This window comes from Oryctolagus cuniculus, chromosome 11 (genome assembly GCF_964237555.1).
Source record: "Oryctolagus cuniculus chromosome 11, mOryCun1.1, whole genome shotgun sequence".
Lineage (NCBI taxonomy): Eukaryota > Metazoa > Chordata > Mammalia > Lagomorpha > Leporidae > Oryctolagus > Oryctolagus cuniculus.
The window spans coordinates 26448139-26466252 of NC_091442.1; the positions used below are offsets into that span (position 1 = coordinate 26448139).

The 18114-nt window shown below is 56.9% G+C and overlaps 1 protein-coding gene across 1 annotated transcript; it reads left to right on the forward strand.

Moving 5' to 3' along the window:
- Nucleotides 1-14531: 14531 nt before the first annotated feature.
- Nucleotides 14532-17624, forward strand: SOX12 (SRY-box transcription factor 12). Its single transcript, XM_070051421.1, has one exon. The coding sequence runs from the start codon at nt 14991-14993 to the stop codon at nt 15927-15929; it is 939 nt and encodes a 312-aa protein (XP_069907522.1). The 5' UTR covers nt 14532-14990; the 3' UTR covers nt 15930-17624.
- The last annotated feature ends 490 nt before the right edge of the window (nt 17625-18114 follow it).

Sequence of the window (18114 nt, forward strand, 5' to 3'; positions counted from 1 at the left end):
TCTGCTGTGGCCAGGGAGTGCAGTGGAGGATGGCCCAAGTCCTTGGGCCCTGCACCCCATGGGAGACCAGGAGAAGCACCTGGCTCCTGCCTTCAGATAAGCGCGGTGTGCCGGCCGCAGCGCGCCAGCCGTGGTGGCCATTGGAGGGTGAACCAACGGCAAAGGAAGACCTTTCTCTCTCTCCTCTCTCTCTCTCTCACTGTCCACTCTGCCTGTCAAAAAAAAAAAAAAAAAAAAAAAAAAAAAAAAAAAAAAACCATGATGTAACTCCCCGGGAGCCCGGAGGGAGGGGGAGACTGGAGCTGGGGCTAACACATACACTATAACAATCTTCAGATGTTGTGGAGTCTGCAGGGCAGACTGACCGAGCACTGTACACTTGTGTGCAAAACAGGCTGCTCCACTGTCAGTTCTCTGGTTCCTGCAACCCTGTCTCACTGGCGTGCACTTTCAATTCCCTGATTGGTTCACACAGCATGCCTCATTAGCACGTATTTTCATCTCTCTAGTTGCTATTTGGGCTTCCTGACCGGCTGTTATCTCTGCCTTTTGATTGGTTGTTATTCTGCCCACTCCCTGCCCTGATTGGTTCAATCTGTACTCACTTTTAGAAAGGGACCAATCAGAGAGAGTCACTTTGTGTATAAAGAGCCAGCACTGTCAAGCTTCTTTATCAGCTCCTCCCTTGGAGTCCCCGTCCTGACAGCAGCGGCAGGAGATTCCTTGCTTTCGATAAATCTCATTTTGCTCACTGTCAGTCACTGTCCACGCGGAAATTCCTCTTTGTGAGACAAAAGCCAGGATTGCCCTCATCATCCCACAACACTGCCTTCCTAGTCCCATCAGCTAGGAGCTGGATCAGCAGGGAGCCAACACTCCAATATGGGGTGGCAATGTCTCAGCAGCGACTTAGCCCACTTGTGCCACAACAACGGCCCAAGCTTAGTCATCTTTTTTAAAAAAAATTAATGTATTTATTTGAAAGGCAGAGTTACACACAGAGAAGGAGAGGAAGAGAGAGAGAGAGAGAGAGAGAGAGAGAGAGAAGTGTCTTCCATCCACTGGTTCACTCCCCAAATGGCTGCAACAGCCAGAGCTGGGCCAATCGGAAGCCAGGAGCCAGGAGCTTCTTCTGGTCTCCCATGTGGGTGCAGGGGCCTAAGGACTTGGGCCATCTTCTACTGTTTTCCCAGGCCATAGCAGAGAGCTGGATCAGAAGTGGAGCAGCTGGGACTCGAACCGGCACCCATATGGGATGCCAGCACTGCAGGCGGTGGCTTTACCCACTAGCCCACAGCACCAGCCCCCAAGCTTATTCATCTTTAAAAAGCTAATTCAGGGGCCAGAGCTGTAGCGCAGCAGGTTAAAGCCCCAGCCCGCGGTGTCGGCATCCCATATGATATGGCACTGGTTTGAGTCCTGGCTGCTCCACTTCTGATGCAGCTCTCTGCTATGGCCTGGGAAAGCAGTAGAAGATGGCCCAAGTCCTTAGCCTCTGCACCCAAATAGGAGACCCGGAAGAAGTTCCTGGCTCCTGGCTTCAGATCAGCTTAGCTCTGGGCTTGTGGTCATTTAAGGAGTGAACCAGCAGATGGAAGACATTTCTCTCTCTCTTTCTCTCTCTCTGGCTCTACCTCTCTCTATAACTCCATCTTTCAAATAAATAAAATAAATCTTAAAAAAAAAAAAAGCTAATTCAGGGGCCGCCACCTACCATGCCAGCATCCCATAGAGGCGCAGGTTCGAGACCCAGCTGTTCTGCTTCCAATCCAGCTCTCTGCTGTGGCCTGGGAAAGTAGTAAAAGATGACCAAATGCTATGGCCCCTGCACCTGCGCGGGAGACCCGGAAGAAGCTCCTGGCTCATAGCTTCAGATTGGCCCAGTTCTGGCTGTTGCAGCCATTTGGGGAATGAACCAGCAGATGGAAGATGTCTACCTCTGCCCCTCTGTAATTCTGCCTTTCAAATAAATAAATAAATCTTTAAAAAAAAAAAAAAAGCAAGCTAATTCACTGCCCCCCATCCTCTTCCAATCGTCCCACCTGCATCCGGAGAGGTGGAAGCCTCTGTTTCGCAGCCCATCTTCCTCTTTCTCTGGCGGATGAAGTCACTGAAACCCAACCTGTGCGCCCCACGGCGCTGCGGGCACTGCTGAGGGTCAGAGCAGAACTACCGCGCTCCTAGGGCATAGGTGCATGGCTTTTTAAAAAAGTTATTATTTATTTGAAAGTCAGAGTTACAGAGATAGAGGGAATGAGAGAGAGAGAGAGAGGTCTTCCATCAGCTGGTTCATTCCCTAGGTGGCCTCAACAGCCAGGGCTGGGCCAAGCAGAAGCCAGGAGCCAGGAGCTTCTTCCAGGTCTCCCATGCGGGTGGCACAGACTCAAACCCTTGGGCCATCTCCACTGCTTTTCCCAGGCCATGAGCAGGGAGCTGGGATCAGAAGTGCAGCAGCCACGACACGAACTGGTGCCCTTGTGGGCATCGTAGACAGCAGCTTTGCCTGCTCTGCAAAAATGCCGGCATAGCGGCCCACGCCGAGTCCTCCACCACCCCCCTCCCCGTGCGGTGAGGATTCTGAAGCACACAAGGAACGGCCCACTCAGAATCCGTGCTCACTCCCGTCTAGAACATACTCTGAGACCCCAAAATTCCAAAATGTCTCCAAGCCCATTTTCAGGGCCTCCGTTGCCTTGCTGCCAGGTTCATCTCACTTGAAGGAAAACGGTACCACCTGGCGCAGCCGCTGTTAAGACTGAGCCTTGGGCCTCACACAGCTGTCTGCAAGATATGGCTTGGATGTGGGGCAGGGTCGTCCACCCATGCATGCTGGCTACCTCGCTGATGGGATGGGAGCAGACGGGTGAGGGCTGGGTGCAGGAAGCAGAGGTTAGCTCTCCCGGGGAACCACATCCCAGCACAGACTCCAGTGGTCCTGGAATTCTGATGGGAACCTGGCCTTCCAGGTTGTTATGAAGATCTAAGAAGGAGGAGACTAGAATGTATTTACCATTTGCTAGATTTTCTAACTTTTTTTTTTTTTGACAGGCAGAGAGAAAGAGAGAGAGAAAGGTCTTCCTTTTCCGTTGGTTCACCCCCCAATGGCCGCTGCAGCCTGCACACTGCACTGATCTGAAGCCAGGAGCCAGGTGCTTCTCCTGGTCTCCCATGCGGGTGCAGGGCCCAAGCACTTGGGCCATCCTCCACTGAACTCCCGGGCCAGAGCAGAGAGCTGGACATGAAGAGGAGCAGAGCGACTGGGATAGAATCCGGCGCCCTGACCGGGACTAGAACCCTAGAACCCCGGGGTGCTGGCGCCGCAGGTGGAGGATTAGCCTATTAAGCCATGGCGCCGGCTGTATAACTTCGAACTATGCAGAGACATATGGTATATGGGCCTCCAGGACGGTTTGGCTGTCCCTACTGAAGCTCATACTGAAATTTCATCCCCACTGTGAGATATTAAGAGGGGGGACTAGGGGCTGGCATTGTGGAGCAGTGGACTAAGCCGCTGCCTGCGATGCTGGCATCTCATGTGAGCATTGGATTGAGCCTGGCTGCCGCATTTCTGATCCAGCTCCCGGCCAAGGTGCCTGGGAAGGCAGTGGAAGATGGCCCTGGTGCTTTGGTGCCTGCCACCCACGGAGAAGACCTGATGGAATTCCAGGATACTGGCTTCAGCCTGGCCCAGCCCTGGGCTGCTGTGGCCATCTGGGGAGTGAACCAGAGGATGGAAAATCTCTTTCTGTGAGTGCCTTCCTTCTACACTCCATCAAATGAATAAACGAAAGAAGAGAAAGAAAGAAAGAAAGAAAGAAAGAAAGAAAGAAAGAAAGAAAGAAAGAAAGAGAGAGAGAGAGAGAGAGAGAAAGGATGGAAGGAAGGAAGGAAGGAAGGAAGGAAGGAAGGAAGGAAGGAAGGAAGAAAGAAAGAAAGAAAGAAAGAAAGAAAGAAAGAAAGAAAGAAAGAAAGAAAGAAAGAAAGAAAGAAAGAAAGAAAGAAAGAAAGAAAAAGAAAAACAAGCCCTGTGCCGGGTGCTGCAGGATCCGGTGGGCGTCTTCATTATTTTAGCCTTTATTTTGTGCTCTCTGGCCATCATTTCCTTGACTTTCTACAGGACATCCAAAACAGCCTCTTTTGTGTGTTTTCCACACTGATAACCTCCCCATGCGCGCCCCAAATCCTAGCTCCTCTCCCATGACAGCAGGAAGTACCCCTAGGGACACGTGTACTGTGTGGCTCGCTCAGCGACGCGGGTGCGGTTTATTATTCCCGAAACACAAAGGCACTGGGGTGTAGAGAGAGGACGGAGGGCCGGCAGCGGTCAGGTCCGCGGACTGGGGCTGGGCTCCAGGGGCGCTGGCCGCTCTTCCCCCAAGCCCCTGCCCCAGGCTGCGGGCTCCGTCCGCTCCGGGGGCCTACCGGACCTTCTGCCCGACGGGGCGGGAACCTGGCCTCCCCGCCCGCCCACCGTCCTCGGCCATCCAGTCCCACTCCGATTCTCTCACACTACACATTAGGCGCCTGCTGTGTGCCAGGCTTTGTGCTCTGGGGGCCGGGAACGTGAACTTGCAGGTCGGTTCTCTCCTCCTCACGCCTGTCTGGCTGATTTCTCCAAAGCGATCAGGCACGCGCGGGACCCCGTACCCGCTAGCCACGAGGCCCGGCTGCGTCGGTTCGGTCCGAGCCAGGCCATGTCCCCTTAACTCCCAGCCCCCACGCCGCCTCCTCAGGCCCTTGAATCCAGGCCGCCCAGCCCCCTCCGGAAGAGGGAACGGGGGGCGAGCGCAGAAGCTCGAGCGGCGCTTTCAAGCCTCGGTTGCCATAGAAACCGCTGCACAGGCCCGGGCGGTCCGTTACACCATCCTCCGGCGACAGCCAATGGCCTCCGACTCCGTCCCGGCCAATCGGCAGGTCCCCTGGTCTAGAGCCCCGCCCTCGGCCCAGGAACACCACCAATGAGCTTCGACCCTGCTCTCCCTCTATCTTCCATACAGCAGCAAGACTTGATTTTTTTTTTTTTTAAGATTTCTCTAAATTAGAACTAGCAGGAAGGCCTCTGTCAGTGGCAGCCTGAATAATCTTTAGCTGGCATTTTATTTAAAGACAGCAAAATTGCCTCAATTATGCAAAAATATATGGAGTTGATAAAAAAATCTGCACTATGTGAATTTCTTTCATTATAGATATTATCACTTAATTTAAAAATGATCAAGGAACTGGTTATCTTTGCTTGTTTGTATTTCAAATACAAATTAAGGCCCCTGAGTTTTTTGATGTTAAGTTCAGAAGACATTGACCTAATTAATCGGTAGCTGACTTACTGGAGCTCTGGTGTGAGTCCCAGCTGTTCCCCTTCCAGTCCAGCTCCCTGCTGGTGCTCCTGGGAAGGCAATGGAGGATGGCCCAAGTGCTGGGGTCCCTGCCACTTATATGGGAGACTCGGATGGAGCTCTGGGATCCCAGCTTCATCCTGGACCAATCCCTAGCCCTTGTGGCTATTTGGAGAGTGAACCAGCAGTGAATGGAAGCTCTCTCTCTTCTCTTCTCTTCTCTCTTCCTCTCCATCTTGCTATCACTCTGCCTTTCAAATAAATAAATAAACCTTAAAAAAAAAGAAAAGAAAAAAGAGAAAGAAACCAAGATCTAAGTGCTGGGTATGTTCACTGCTACTTGCATGTCATTTATTTTAAGCCATCTCAGCTGACCGAACAAAGAAATGCATCTGTATATACTAACTTGAGTATGTACATGTGCTTATAAGTATGTCCATCTAAACCATCTGTGTCTGCATTGCACTGACCATGAGTTCCTATTTATACAGACAGCTCTCACCCATTCCCACATGGATCCTGCCAGCCTGCTCCCGCTGGCTGAGCTGTTAACTCCCACCTCGACTCTGGCAAACCTGGCTCCCCCACCCAGCAACTCTCAGCCAGCTGCTCAACTGCTGTTTACACAAGAGCAGAGTCACGTGTGCGAGCCTGTGTCGTCACACGTGCCAGCCTGTGTTGTCAGTGTGCCGGCCTGTGTTGTCAGTGTCCCAGCCTGTGTTGTCAGTGTGCCGGCCTGTGTCATAACATGTCCCAGCCTGTGTCGTCATACGTGCCAACCTGTATCGTCACATGTCCAAGCCTGTGTTGTCAATGTGCCAACCTGTGTCGTCATGTGTCCTGGCCTGTCATCAATGTCCCAGCCTGTGTCGTCACACGTGTCGGCCTGTGTCATCACACGTGTCAGCCTGTGTCGTCAGTGTGCCAGCCTGTGTTGTCAGTGTCCCAGCCTGTGTCGTCAGTGTGCCAGCCTGTCATCACATGTCCCAGCCTGTGTCATCATGTGTCCTGGCCTGTGTCGCTGCGGGCAGCTTGCTAAGCTGGAGCAGTCTCCCGTGTGCTTTCTTTGCCCTTCGTGTCACAGACTCCGCCCACTTCTGAAGTGACCTGCTCAGCACTTGCCTCCCCGCTCTGTGAATGAATGATCTTGCTCCACATGCTTGGAACAGTTGAGCTTGTGTTGTCACAGTCTTCATTCCATCTTGGGATTTTCCAGATGTTCTAAGTGATTTTTTTTAACTGTGTGCATTAAATTCTCTGCTTATGCAATGGATTTTGACTAAATGCATAGTCACAGACAGACAACTGCAGTTCGGAATCTTACAGAAATTTCACCACAGGCTCAATGTTGGGCGAAACAGATGCCACTTGGGATATCTGGACCCCATATCAGAGTGCCTGGGTTCAAGCCCAGGCTCTGGTTCTGATTCCAGCTTCTGACCGGTGTGCACCCAGGGCAGCAGCTGGACATGGCTGGGGTCCTTGACTCTGCTACCCCTATGGAGACCTGGAATGAACGCTGGGCTTCTGGCTTTGGACTAGCCCAGCCGGGGCTATTGTAGGCATTTGGGGAGTGAGCCCGTGGATGAAGAGCTGTCTATCTTTCAAATATGTGGGAAAAATGTGTGTTTTTTTTAAATTTTAGATGAAGTTTTCATATATGTTATTTAACCCAATATATCCAAAATATTTTTTTAAGATTTTATTCATTAGAAAGGCAGATTGACAGAGAGACAGACAAACCTCCACCTGCTGGGCCACCAGCACCGCAGGAGGCGGCTTACCTGCTGAGCCGCCATGCCAGCCCCCACACTGTAGTTCTGAGGATACATTCGCCACAGATCCAGATGGTTTGAACTTGCTTTCTCTGCAGTCACGTTCCCAGGCCCTACAGTCCTGTGCTCAAACAATAGATTCAAATAAAGGTGTTGGGGCCTGCACTGCGGTGCAGTGGACAAGCCACCGCCTTTGATGTGTCTGGTATCCCTGATTCACACCCCCGCTCTGCTTCCATCGGCTTCCTGCTGGGCTCCCGGGAAAGCAGCTGAGGATGGGCCAAGTCCTTGGGCCCTGCACCCACCTGGGAGTCCTGGATGAAGCTCCTGGCTCCTGGCTTCAGCTTCGCCCAGCCCTGGCCATTGCAGCCATTCGGGGAGTGAAACAGGATATGGAAACGCTCTCTCTCTTTCTTTCTCTGTGTCACTCCCTCTCTCTCTCTGTCTTTCAAATAAATTTTAAAAAAGAAAAACTGTTAGCACAGTGATTCTGAAGCTAACGAACCAGCGTGAGTTGCTTCTGTCCTCTCATTGTGTGGCCACCCGAAGCTTTTGTAATGTAAAATTTTAGAACAATGAAAAAGTTCTAATACATACAAATTGTACAATTTAATAAAATCATTATATTTTATTATTACTGTTTAGTAAAATTGTTTTACCAAATTTGATTAATATATTTAATATTAAAATTTACTTTTTAAAGTGTTTTTTTTTTAATTTATTTATTTGAAAGTCAGAGTTACAAAGAGGGAAGGAGAAACTGAGAGAGAGAGGTCTTTCATCTGCTGGCCCAGATGGCCACAATGGCCAGGGCTGGGCCAGGCCAAAGCCAGGAGCCAGGAGCTTCATCCGGGCCTCCCGTATGGGTGCAGGGGCCCAAGCACTTGCGTTATCTTGTCTTCCCGGTGCATTAGCAGGGAGCTGGATGGGAAGTGGAGGTAGAATCCGTCCCAGGCACTCCAATATGGGATGCCAGTGTCACAGTGCCACATGCCTGCCTGGTTTTTTTTTTTTTTTTCCAAAGAAATATATGAATGTATGAAGAATACTGATCTAATACTGTTCTTGTTGAGATACTGTAATGTTTATTTTTATTGTCATGGTTACATAGATGAAGTCTAATAGCATCTTTTTACTGTTCTCTGGCCATTAGTGTTCATTTTATGGCTTTTCACAGCCGTCAGTGAAAACAATGTCATTTAGAGGAGATGGGTGGTGGTAAAACATCATCTGCCCTGGTACCAGGAGGGCATAGCGCAGTGAGGAAAAGCAGGGTGGACCCCGGAGAGCTGTCGGGAGGCAAGCAAGGTGAGGATGCAGGCCACAGGCAGCGCGGCTCCCTCACCCACCCCACAGAGGGGCCTGTGCAGCTGGGCGCTGGCGGAGTGTGAGACAGCAGGAGAGGGGACAGGTAGGGGGGCAGGGCTGGGCCAAGCCAGCCTGGGGGCCCAGGTGCACGTTTGTGTTTAGCGTGGGAGGGACGGGGGCTTTAAGAAGGGAAGAGCCACAGATGTGTGCTGAAAAATACACCACTCTGGCTTCTGGGCAAAGAATGGGATGGAAAGAGATTTGGTGGGTGCAGGGGGACCTCCAGGGAGGCTGGACAGGAAGCCCAGGGAGACGTGCTGGGGGCCTGGGCAGGCAGGGTCTGCATCTGTCTCCCGGAACCTCGCCCTCCATCTGCTCAGTCCAGTGTAGGCAGCTCAGTGGCGAGCTCAGAATTAGATGCCTGGGACCTGCAAGGTTCACGCCCTGGGGACCAGGTGGGTGTGTGGCCCCACCTGGGTTTGAACCCGGCCCCTCTTCTCCACTCCAGCTTCTTGTTATTGTAAATCCTGGGAGGCAGAGGTGTCAGCTCACACATCTGACCCGGGTGGGAGGCCTGGGTTGCATTCCACTCTCCAGCTTAAGTTTTGGCTTCGGCTGGGGCCAGTGTGGGGCATTTGGGGAGTGAACCATGGATGCGAGCTCTCTCCCTCTTTGTCCCTCTGTATGTCTCAAATAAATAAGTCGTTCTTTAAAACTCAACTCTGGGACCGGTTTGAAAGGATTCAGGGTAGTCTGTAGGCACTGGTAACAACCACATCTTAGTGCCAAAACGAGCTTTAGGTTTTTTTGTTTTGTTTTGTTTTTAAGATTTATTTGATTTGAAAGCAGAGTTAGAGAGAGAGAGAGAGAGAGAGAGAGAGAGAGAGAGAGAGAGAGAGACTCCCCAGATGGCTCCAACAGTTCAACCGCCGAGGATGGGCAAGGCTGAAGCCAGCAACCAGGAGCTTCTTCTGGATCTCCTATGTGGGTGCAGGGGCCCAAGCACTTGGGCCATTTCCTGAGCTTTCCTGGGCACATTAGCAGGGAGCTGGATCAGAAGTGGAGCAGCCCAGACCCTAACTGGCACCCATATGGGTGGAAGCTTTACCTGCTATGCCACAACGCTGGCCCCTAAAATAAAATTTTCTTAAAAATATTGTGTGCCTTTAGCGTTATCAAAAGGACCTCATGTTGCATGTGATGTTCTGGGACTCACTGTCTCAGCAAAGTATTGCACCTATGTGGATTTTGTTCATTTTCCAATGCTGGAATGTACTAGAATTTTCCTATCTGTTCACAAACACTTCGATTATTGCAGGTTTTGCTCCTACAAGTGGGTCTGGGTGTGCTTCTGGTGCAGGAAGTTCTTCCAGGGCTGCCATGGAAGGTGTGGTGTCTACACTGGAAGACATGTGCATGCTGACTTCTGCCAGGTCCCGCCGAGTCTGGTGTTGGACCAGCGGACTCTGCCCGCAGTACCCAGGGGATCCTGTTCGCCCACAGCTGCCCCGCATGTGGTCTCCTTGCTTTCTTCTCTCTCCTCACTCTGTCCTCAGCACCTGCCACATTCTGACATGATCTGTCCGCTTCTGCCCGTCTCCTCTCCACTAGGATGGCAGCTCCAAGAGAGCAGAGATTCTTTTTTTAATTTTTTTTTAAGTTTTATTTACTTAGGTGAAAGTCAGAGAGCCGGGAGACAAACGCACACACACACAGATATCTCCCATCTGCTGTTCACTCCCCACATCCTCCCAGGCTGGGCCAGGCTGAAACCAGGAGCCAGAAACTCCAGCCGGGTTTCCATCTGGCTGTTGGCAGGAACCCAGGTCCTTGGGCCATCGTCTGCATTAGCAGGAAGCTGGATGGGAAGTGGAGGCAGAATTCAATCCTGGGCACTCTGACATGGGATGCAGGCGTTCTAAGCAGCAGCCCGACCTGCTGTGTCGCAACGCCTGCCCCACAAAGGCAGGGATCTGTACTGACTTTGTTGTCTAAGCCTAGGACAGTGCCTAGCACACAGCGGATGCCCTAAAGGGCACACCCACTGTATCAGAGTTAGGGCTCTATCTGAGCGCTCAGACTCCTATGGGAGGCGAGACAAGGAAGCAAAATTTTGAAAAATAGTATCTAGGGCTGGCATTGTGGAGTGATGGATTAAGCTGCTGCCTGCATGGCCGGCATCCCAAATGGGTACTGGTTCATGTTCTGGCTGCTCCTCTTCTGATCCAGCTCCCTGCTAGTGTGCCTGGGAAAGCAGCAGAAGATGGCATGAGTGTTGGGCTCCTGCCACCCACAAGCAGCTCCTGGCTCCTGGCTTCAGCCTAGCCCAGCCCCAGCCCCAGCCATTGTAGCCATCTGAGGAGTGAACCAGCAGATGGAAGATCTCTCTCTCTGTAAATCTGCCTTTCAAATACATAATAAATAAATAATTTTTTTAAAGAAGGAAAGGAAAGGAGAAGTTAGAACGTTCACACATTGCTGTTGGAATGTCAGTGGTGCAGCTCCCTTGGAAAACAGTGTGGCAGGTTCCTCACAAGAATCACGCAAGTCGCCCGTGACCCTGCCATCGCTCTTCTGGGCACATCTGCCCAAGAGAAGTGAAATCACTTGTCACACAAAAACTTGGGCACAAGTATTCACGGCAGTTATTCGTCATCGTCCTAGGGTAGAAACATCTCAAGTGTGCATCGGCTGACTAGGGGAGAGAGACAATGGGGTCCACCAGTCTGATGGAATATTATTCAGCAATAAAAGCAGATGAAGTTCTGGTACACGCTACAACATCGACAGCTCCAGAAAACACGCCGCGAAGTGAGAGCAGCCAGACACAGAAGGCTACGCACTGCATTTCATTTCCGTGAACTATGCGGGACAGGCAGGTCCGAGGAGTTAGTCGGTAGATGAGCGGTTGCCTCGGGCGGGGGATTAGAGAGGACGCAGGACAGATGCTGGCACGACTGCTAATGAGCCCTGGGTTTCTTTTTCGGAGGCTGAAAACACTGCCACGTCGATCGTGGCGATGGCTGCAATGCTCGCAGACTCAAAGCCACTGCGTTGTGCCCGCAACAGGAGTGAGTGGTGAGCTATGTGAATTCTGGCCCAGTGAGGTTGTTGAGGAAAGTTCAGGACAGTCCTTACCCTAGGTGAGGAAAGGCGGCGGGGGGGGGGGGGGGGGGGGGGAATGGGAGAGTTCACAGGAGGGGGAAAGTTGCTATCAAGATTCTGATTTTCACGTTCGGTCGGTGACGTCGTCACAGGTCTTTGTTAAGTTGCGTAGGAATACAAGGGTACAGCCACAAGCTTGTGGAAAAGAGAATAACAAGAATTTTAGGGAAAAAATTTTTGCACAAAAATCGCTGTGCAATTTTTTCATAATACACATTTTCCATGAACTTTTTGAGGATACCCCCCAGTATGCATGGATTTCAAAAACTATTTACACCAAAAAGATTGTCTTTTAATTCCACTTGGCACAAAATTTTTAAGAACTCTCAAAAATACTCGCAAACATAACGTGAGCCAACTGGGGACAACAATGAGAATCCTGTGATGGGGTGGGAACTGGGTGGGCAACAGCAGAGTGGTCAGGACAAGCAGCTACTGGGAGTGGGCAGTGGAGGATGGCCCAAGTCCTTGGGCCCCTGCACCTGCATGGGAGAGACCTGGACGAAGCTCCTGGCTCCTGGCTTCGGATCAGGGCAGCTCCACATCTGCTCAGCTCTGGTCATCATGGCCATGGCCATTTGGGGAGTGAATCAGTGGATGGAAGACCTCTCTCTCTCTCTCTGCCTCTCCCTGTCTATAACTCCATCTTTCAAGTAAAATAAATAAATCTTTAAAAAAAGGATTACACACTACATAAATGTTGAGAAAAAAAGCCGACTGAAGAAGTTATTTCCCTCAACTGATGGCATTTCTCTTGCCGTCCTGCCCGGTAACATGCCCTTGCCCGGACTGGCTCCGCGGCACAGCAGGCTAAGCTGTCTCCTGCAACAGCAGTGTCCCATATGGGCGCTGGTTCAAGTGGTCGGGTCTTGGCTGCTGCACTTCCAGTCCAGCTCCCTGCTAGTGCTCCTGGTAAGGCAGTGGAAGATGGCCCAAGTACTTGGGTCCGCAGGTCCCATGTGGGAGACCTGGCTCCTGGCTTCAGCTTGGCCCATGCAGCCACTTGGAGAGTGAACTCTCCCTGCTTTCTCCCTTTCTCTCTGCAACTGCTTTTCAAGTAAATAAATAATCTTAAAACAAAACCCCAAAAATGCTGCGACAGTTGCCTAGGGGAAGGAAGCCAGGGGCTCTTCAAGGGCATGGACTGACTTGAGCCACTTTAGCTGCGCCGCACGGATCACAGCGCGGGGAGCGGTCGAGTACTAACACACACTTGCTGCCGGGCTGGCTGCGCGGAGGAACAAGGCAGCGAGGCGATGGAAGCCCCGGTGAGAATAAACCTTGGTCTAAATCCCCCTGGCAGCGAGTACGGCCAGGAAGGATTCAGATCTCCAGGAATAAGAATAGTAACAACGGGAAGAAGAACTAACAAGACTTACAAGATCCGAAACAGATCTTGGCGAGGCCCCTCACTGCAAGGAGGGGGCTGCCCGGCACACGCGGCTAAAAATGAATGTCAAATGGGAAAAGCGCCGAGCGTTAGCAGCTGCAAGCAAACTCCTTTGTCCGCCCCCACCCCCACCCCCCTCCAAAGTCCTTCGGCCTGGCTCCAGGTGCTTCAGTGGGCGTTTACTCGGTACCACCGTCCCGGTTCCTCCAAGCGGCAGCAGCGTCCTCACTTGGAGGACAAGGAAAAGGAGAAGCCGGGAAATGAGCACAGGCAGAGCGGCCCCCTTCGGGCCAGGGCCCGCCCAGCCCTCAGCCGCGCAGTCCAACGCAGGACGCCCTTCCAGAAGGTGCGGGACCCTTTGCGCGGGAGCTGTGCCTTTTTCAGGAGCGCCCTGTGCCTTTAAGAGTCGCTCCCGCCCGCCTGCGGCGCTCCAGTTACCCTCCTGGGCACCCCGGGCATCACCTCCCCGCCCCCAGCCGCCGGGCCGCACCTCGGTCCTCCTCTCTGCCCACACCCGCGGGCGGAGCGAGCGCGGTCCCCAGAGGCGCGCGTCACCCCGGCCCCGAGCCGCGCTCGCTGCGTCCCACGGGGACACCCTCGGGCCGCCCCCCACGCCCGAGCCGGCTCTGTCCCGGCTTCCCGGGACCGAGAGAGAGCCCAGCGCCCCCGCCCACCGCCCGCGCGGCCGACGCCGTGAAGGTGACCTCCTCGGGGGCGGCCCTCGCCCGGCCGTGCCGGGACCGGCTCCCACGTGGTGACGGGGAGCGCGCGGCCCCTCCCCGCCACGCGCCCCGCCCCGTGCCCCAGCTAGCTCCTGCGGGCCTGGCACCTGGCAGACCGAGGTTGGGCTGAGAGCTGGGGAGAGGGTTCCCACGCATTCTCCAGTCTCGCAGGGGCCCGTGGAGAGCGGAAGCCCGCCTAGCTCACAGCGAGCCTAAGCTCGGAGACCCCGGACCGCGCGTCCTCGTCGCCTTGCCCGTGCCAAGTGGGCGTCACGGTCCCTTCTTTCTCCGGATTCTGTGGCACTTCAAGCGGAAAAAAGCGGTGATTGGGGGTGGGGGGTTCGTTCAGTGGGTCCAAAAGTATTTGTCGAGCGCACATGTGGCTGGAAACAGTGTGCAATGTGCGGGGTACATCTATGACAAGGTGACTCTATCCCCCATAAAAGCTGCCTTAAGTATGTGTCCCCCCCCCACCCCGTTCTCTCCCGTGACGATCCGAAAAGACGCCGCCCCAGTGAGAGGGGCAGAAGTCCCACCTGGCGGCAGGTGTCACAGGAGAGGCTAACACTACAAAGGCAACTCGGAGCGAGCGCCAGCTCTGACAGCCAGATGGGAAGCACGCTCGGCACCCCTACCCCCACCCCAGCCTCCCCGCAGCCCCAACCTAAGAAAAGAAACCCATCTCAGCCGCCCGCCCCCATCCCCGCCGCGAGACCGCCCGGCCCCGCAGCCCGAGCCCCGCCCCGCTCGGGAGCCCAGCGATTGGGAGATGCAAATCCCGGGTTCTCTGCCCAGCAACGGGTGACGCGCCGGCCGGGCGCGGGGCGTGGCCGGGCCGCAGCCCGGGCGGGCACCTCGGTGTTTACACGGGGCGGCCCCGCGCGAGCCGCAGCGGCCCGCAGACGGCGCGGGGGAGGGGCGGCGCGCGCGCCGGCGGGGCCGCGCGGGGAGAAAGACACTGGAAGGCGGCGGCGGCGGCGGCGGCGGGGGCTGCGAGAGAAGCCGGCGGGGTGCGATTCCTCCGCCCCCCCACGAAACAATGTGCGGCGTGCAGCGCGGCGCAACTTGCCGGGGGCGGCGGGGCCGCGCGGAACCCGCCTGAGGCCGCGCCGCGGGCCTTCTCCCCCCGCCGTCCGCTGGGCCGGAGCGCCCAGCTTCTCGCTCCCCAGCTCGCGGGGGCCGGGCCGAGCCGCGGGGCGGGGCCGCCCCTCCGTCGCCGCTGCCTCCTCCCCCACCCCCAGCCGCGGAGGATGCGGACGGCCCCCGGCGGCGTCTAGCGGCCCCGGGCCCAGGCGCGATGGTGCAGCAGCGGGGCGCGAGGGCCAAGCGGGACCACGGTGGGCCGCCGCCCCCGGGGCCCGGGCCGACCGAGGCGGGGGCGCGCGAGCCCGGCTGGTGCAAGACCCCGAGCGGCCACATCAAGAGGCCGATGAACGCGTTCATGGTGTGGTCGCAGCACGAACGGCGGAAGATCATGGACCAGTGGCCGGACATGCACAACGCCGAGATCTCCAAGCGCCTGGGCCGCCGCTGGCAGCTGCTGCAGGACTCGGAGAAGATCCCGTTCGTGCGGGAGGCGGAGCGGCTGCGCCTCAAGCACATGGCGGACTACCCGGACTACAAGTACCGGCCGCGCAAAAAGAGCAAGGGGGCGCCCGCCAAGGCGCGGCCCCGCCCCCCCGGCGGCGGCCGGCTCAAGCCCGGGCCGCAGCTGCCGGGCCGCGGGGGCCGCCGCGCTGCGGGCGGGCCCCTGGGGGGCGGCGCGGCGGCGCCCGAGGACGACGACGAGGACGACGACGAGGAGCTGCTGGAAGTGCGCCTGGTGGAGACCCCGGGGCGGGAGCTCTGGAGGATGGTCCCGGCGGGGCGCGCCGCCCGAGGGCCGGCCGAGCGTGCCCAGGGGCCGTCGGGGGAGGGGGCGGCGGCCGCGGCCGCCTCGCCTACCCCGTCGGAGGACGAGGAGCCCGAGGAGGAGGAGGAGGAGGAGGCGGCCCCGGCGGAGGAAGGCGAGGAGGAGACGGTGGCGTCGGGGGATGAGCCGCTGGGCTTTCTGTCCAGGCTGCCCCCGGGCCCCGTCGGCCTGGACTGCAGCGCCCTGGACCGCGACCCGGACCTGCCGCCCCCGTCGGGCACGTCCCACTTCGAGTTCCCGGACTACTGCACCCCCGAGGTCACCGAGATGATCGCGGGGGACTGGCGCCCGTCCAGCATCGCCGACCTGGTTTTCACCTACTGAGCCCACCGTCAGCGGGGCGCGCACGCCCCCAAACCAGCTGTTTACATACAGGAATCAGGTATCGGGGCCCCTCGGAGGCCGAGGCTGGCACCCCCCACCACCACCTCCTCCCGCGCAGCCTCCCCCCTCCCAGACGTGCCCATCCCCCTCTCCGATCCAGACGTGCCCCTCCCCCGCAGACACACCCCAAGGCGGCCCAACCCCCACCCCAGCCCTGACATCCAAGCCCCTCCCCACCGCGTCCCCTCCCGCACAGCCACCAGCAGCCAGCCCCCCTCCGAGGCAACTCGCGCCCTCTCCTACAGACCTGCGCCCCTCCCCCATTCTGCACACGCCCCTCCTCGTGGCCGGAGGACACGCCCCCGCGCCCGCTCTCGCGTCCTCCGCGCCGCCCCGGGGAGGGGGCGCTGCGGCCGGGCGGCCCCGCGCGCTCCTCCCATGCCCCCACCTCCGCGGGGGGAGGGGCTCTCTCCTTCGGCCCCGGGAGCTCCGGGGTCCGCCTCTCCTCTTGGGCCCACCCCCTTCCCGCGCATGCTTGATGCTTCTTGGGAGGAGGGGGCCGATCCCGGCAGGGCTGCACGCCTCGATCGGTCGCTCGGACTCCTTGCGGGATGGGGGTGGGGAGGGGGCGGTGGTGGATGCTGAGCGCTCCCGAGAAGTCCGCTGCTCCCTCTCCACCCGACGGGGTGTCGCTGCTTTAATGGGAGTCGTACTCCCAGGCTGGCTGGAAAGCGTCGGTTTGGGCCTGGAGCTCCCCCACGCCGCTTTGCCCGTCTTCCCCGAGGGGTCGCCCACAGCCCCGCACGCCGCCTCCCTGACTGCGTGCGTGATGCCTTTACAGCCTGCCTTCGGCCCCGGGAACGGCCCTTTCCTTCCCCATCTGGTAACGGGGGTGGGGGGTGGGGAGACGCTGCCTGAGAAAACGCAGCACCAGGACACGGGGGCCAGTCTGGGCGTGGGGTCCTTGCTGCTCCCGGCGCCCCCGCCCCCGCAGGCCCTATCACCTCAGGGCGCCCTTAAGCCCACCTCCCCCTCTCCGGTCCACCCTCGGCATCCGCAGTGTTCAGGGGGCCAACTGAGGCACGAGGGTGCTGGGAGTGGGGCTGGGGCCAGGCGGGTGGAGGTGGGCCACTGCGCGCCGCGGCGCTGCTGTGAGGAAGAAGTTGGACCCAGCCCTGCACCTGCGGGCCCCTGCCCTTGGCGCTGTCTCCCCCTGCAGCCCCGCCCCTCCGGCCTCCCTCACCCTTCGCCCTCACTACCTGTATCTCGCCGGCGTGGGCCCGCCCTCCGGGGTGGCCCCCACACACTCATTCACACACACAAATCTCAGGAACACACGGTCCCAGAGCCCTCCGGGCCCCCGCCCCGGTCTCGCAGGTCTCTGCCTCACGCGTTCCCGTTGCTGACAAAGCCACCAGCTGCCTCCTCTAAGCTTGGTGCTGGCCTCTGGGCCTTTCTTGCGCTCTTTCTCTGTCTCTTTCTCGTTTTCTTTTCTTTCTTTTTTTAAGAAAAAATAAAACGACAAAAAAGACTGAAAAAAAAAAAAAAACCCAACCAGAAAGCGTCATGTGAGCGAAGAAATGTGGCTGTCTGTAGCCTTGGAGGGGAGGGGTCCCCGCTGGGGCGTTGGCACCCACAGCAGGACTCGGCCAGCCTGGCGCCAGGACTGAATAAAGTGTATTTGCCCCGACCTCACCCTGTGGTTCCGCATGTCTGTGCTTGGCCAGATTCGAGTGGGGGGGCGGGATGCAGGTGGGTGCGGGAAGAGCTGTGTGTTCGGGACCAGGTCCCCGGAACTGCTGTCTGCCTGGGTGAGGGCAGCAGGCCCTGTGCACCCGGAGGCAGGGCATGGATGAGCCGTTCTCAGCACTGGCATCATGGTGGCCACTGCTCACCTGCCGTTGTGAGCCGGTGAGGATGCAGCCCCCTGGGGCCAGGTGGACAGACTGGAGGAAAAGTGGTGGATGGGGAAGTTTCTGAGTTGTGTTCACACCGGCCAAATGCAACGGGTGTGAGCTGAGCTGGGCCAGGAGGGCCAGAGAGCCAGGCTGAGCCACCCCGGGCTCGCAGCCCAGCTCCACCCCTGAGCACCTTTGCGACCTTGAGCTGCTCACTGTCCCCACTGTTGCAGCCGTGGTGCCTGGGTGTCTGCCTCACGGTGTGGAAGGAAGCTGGAGAGGAGCAG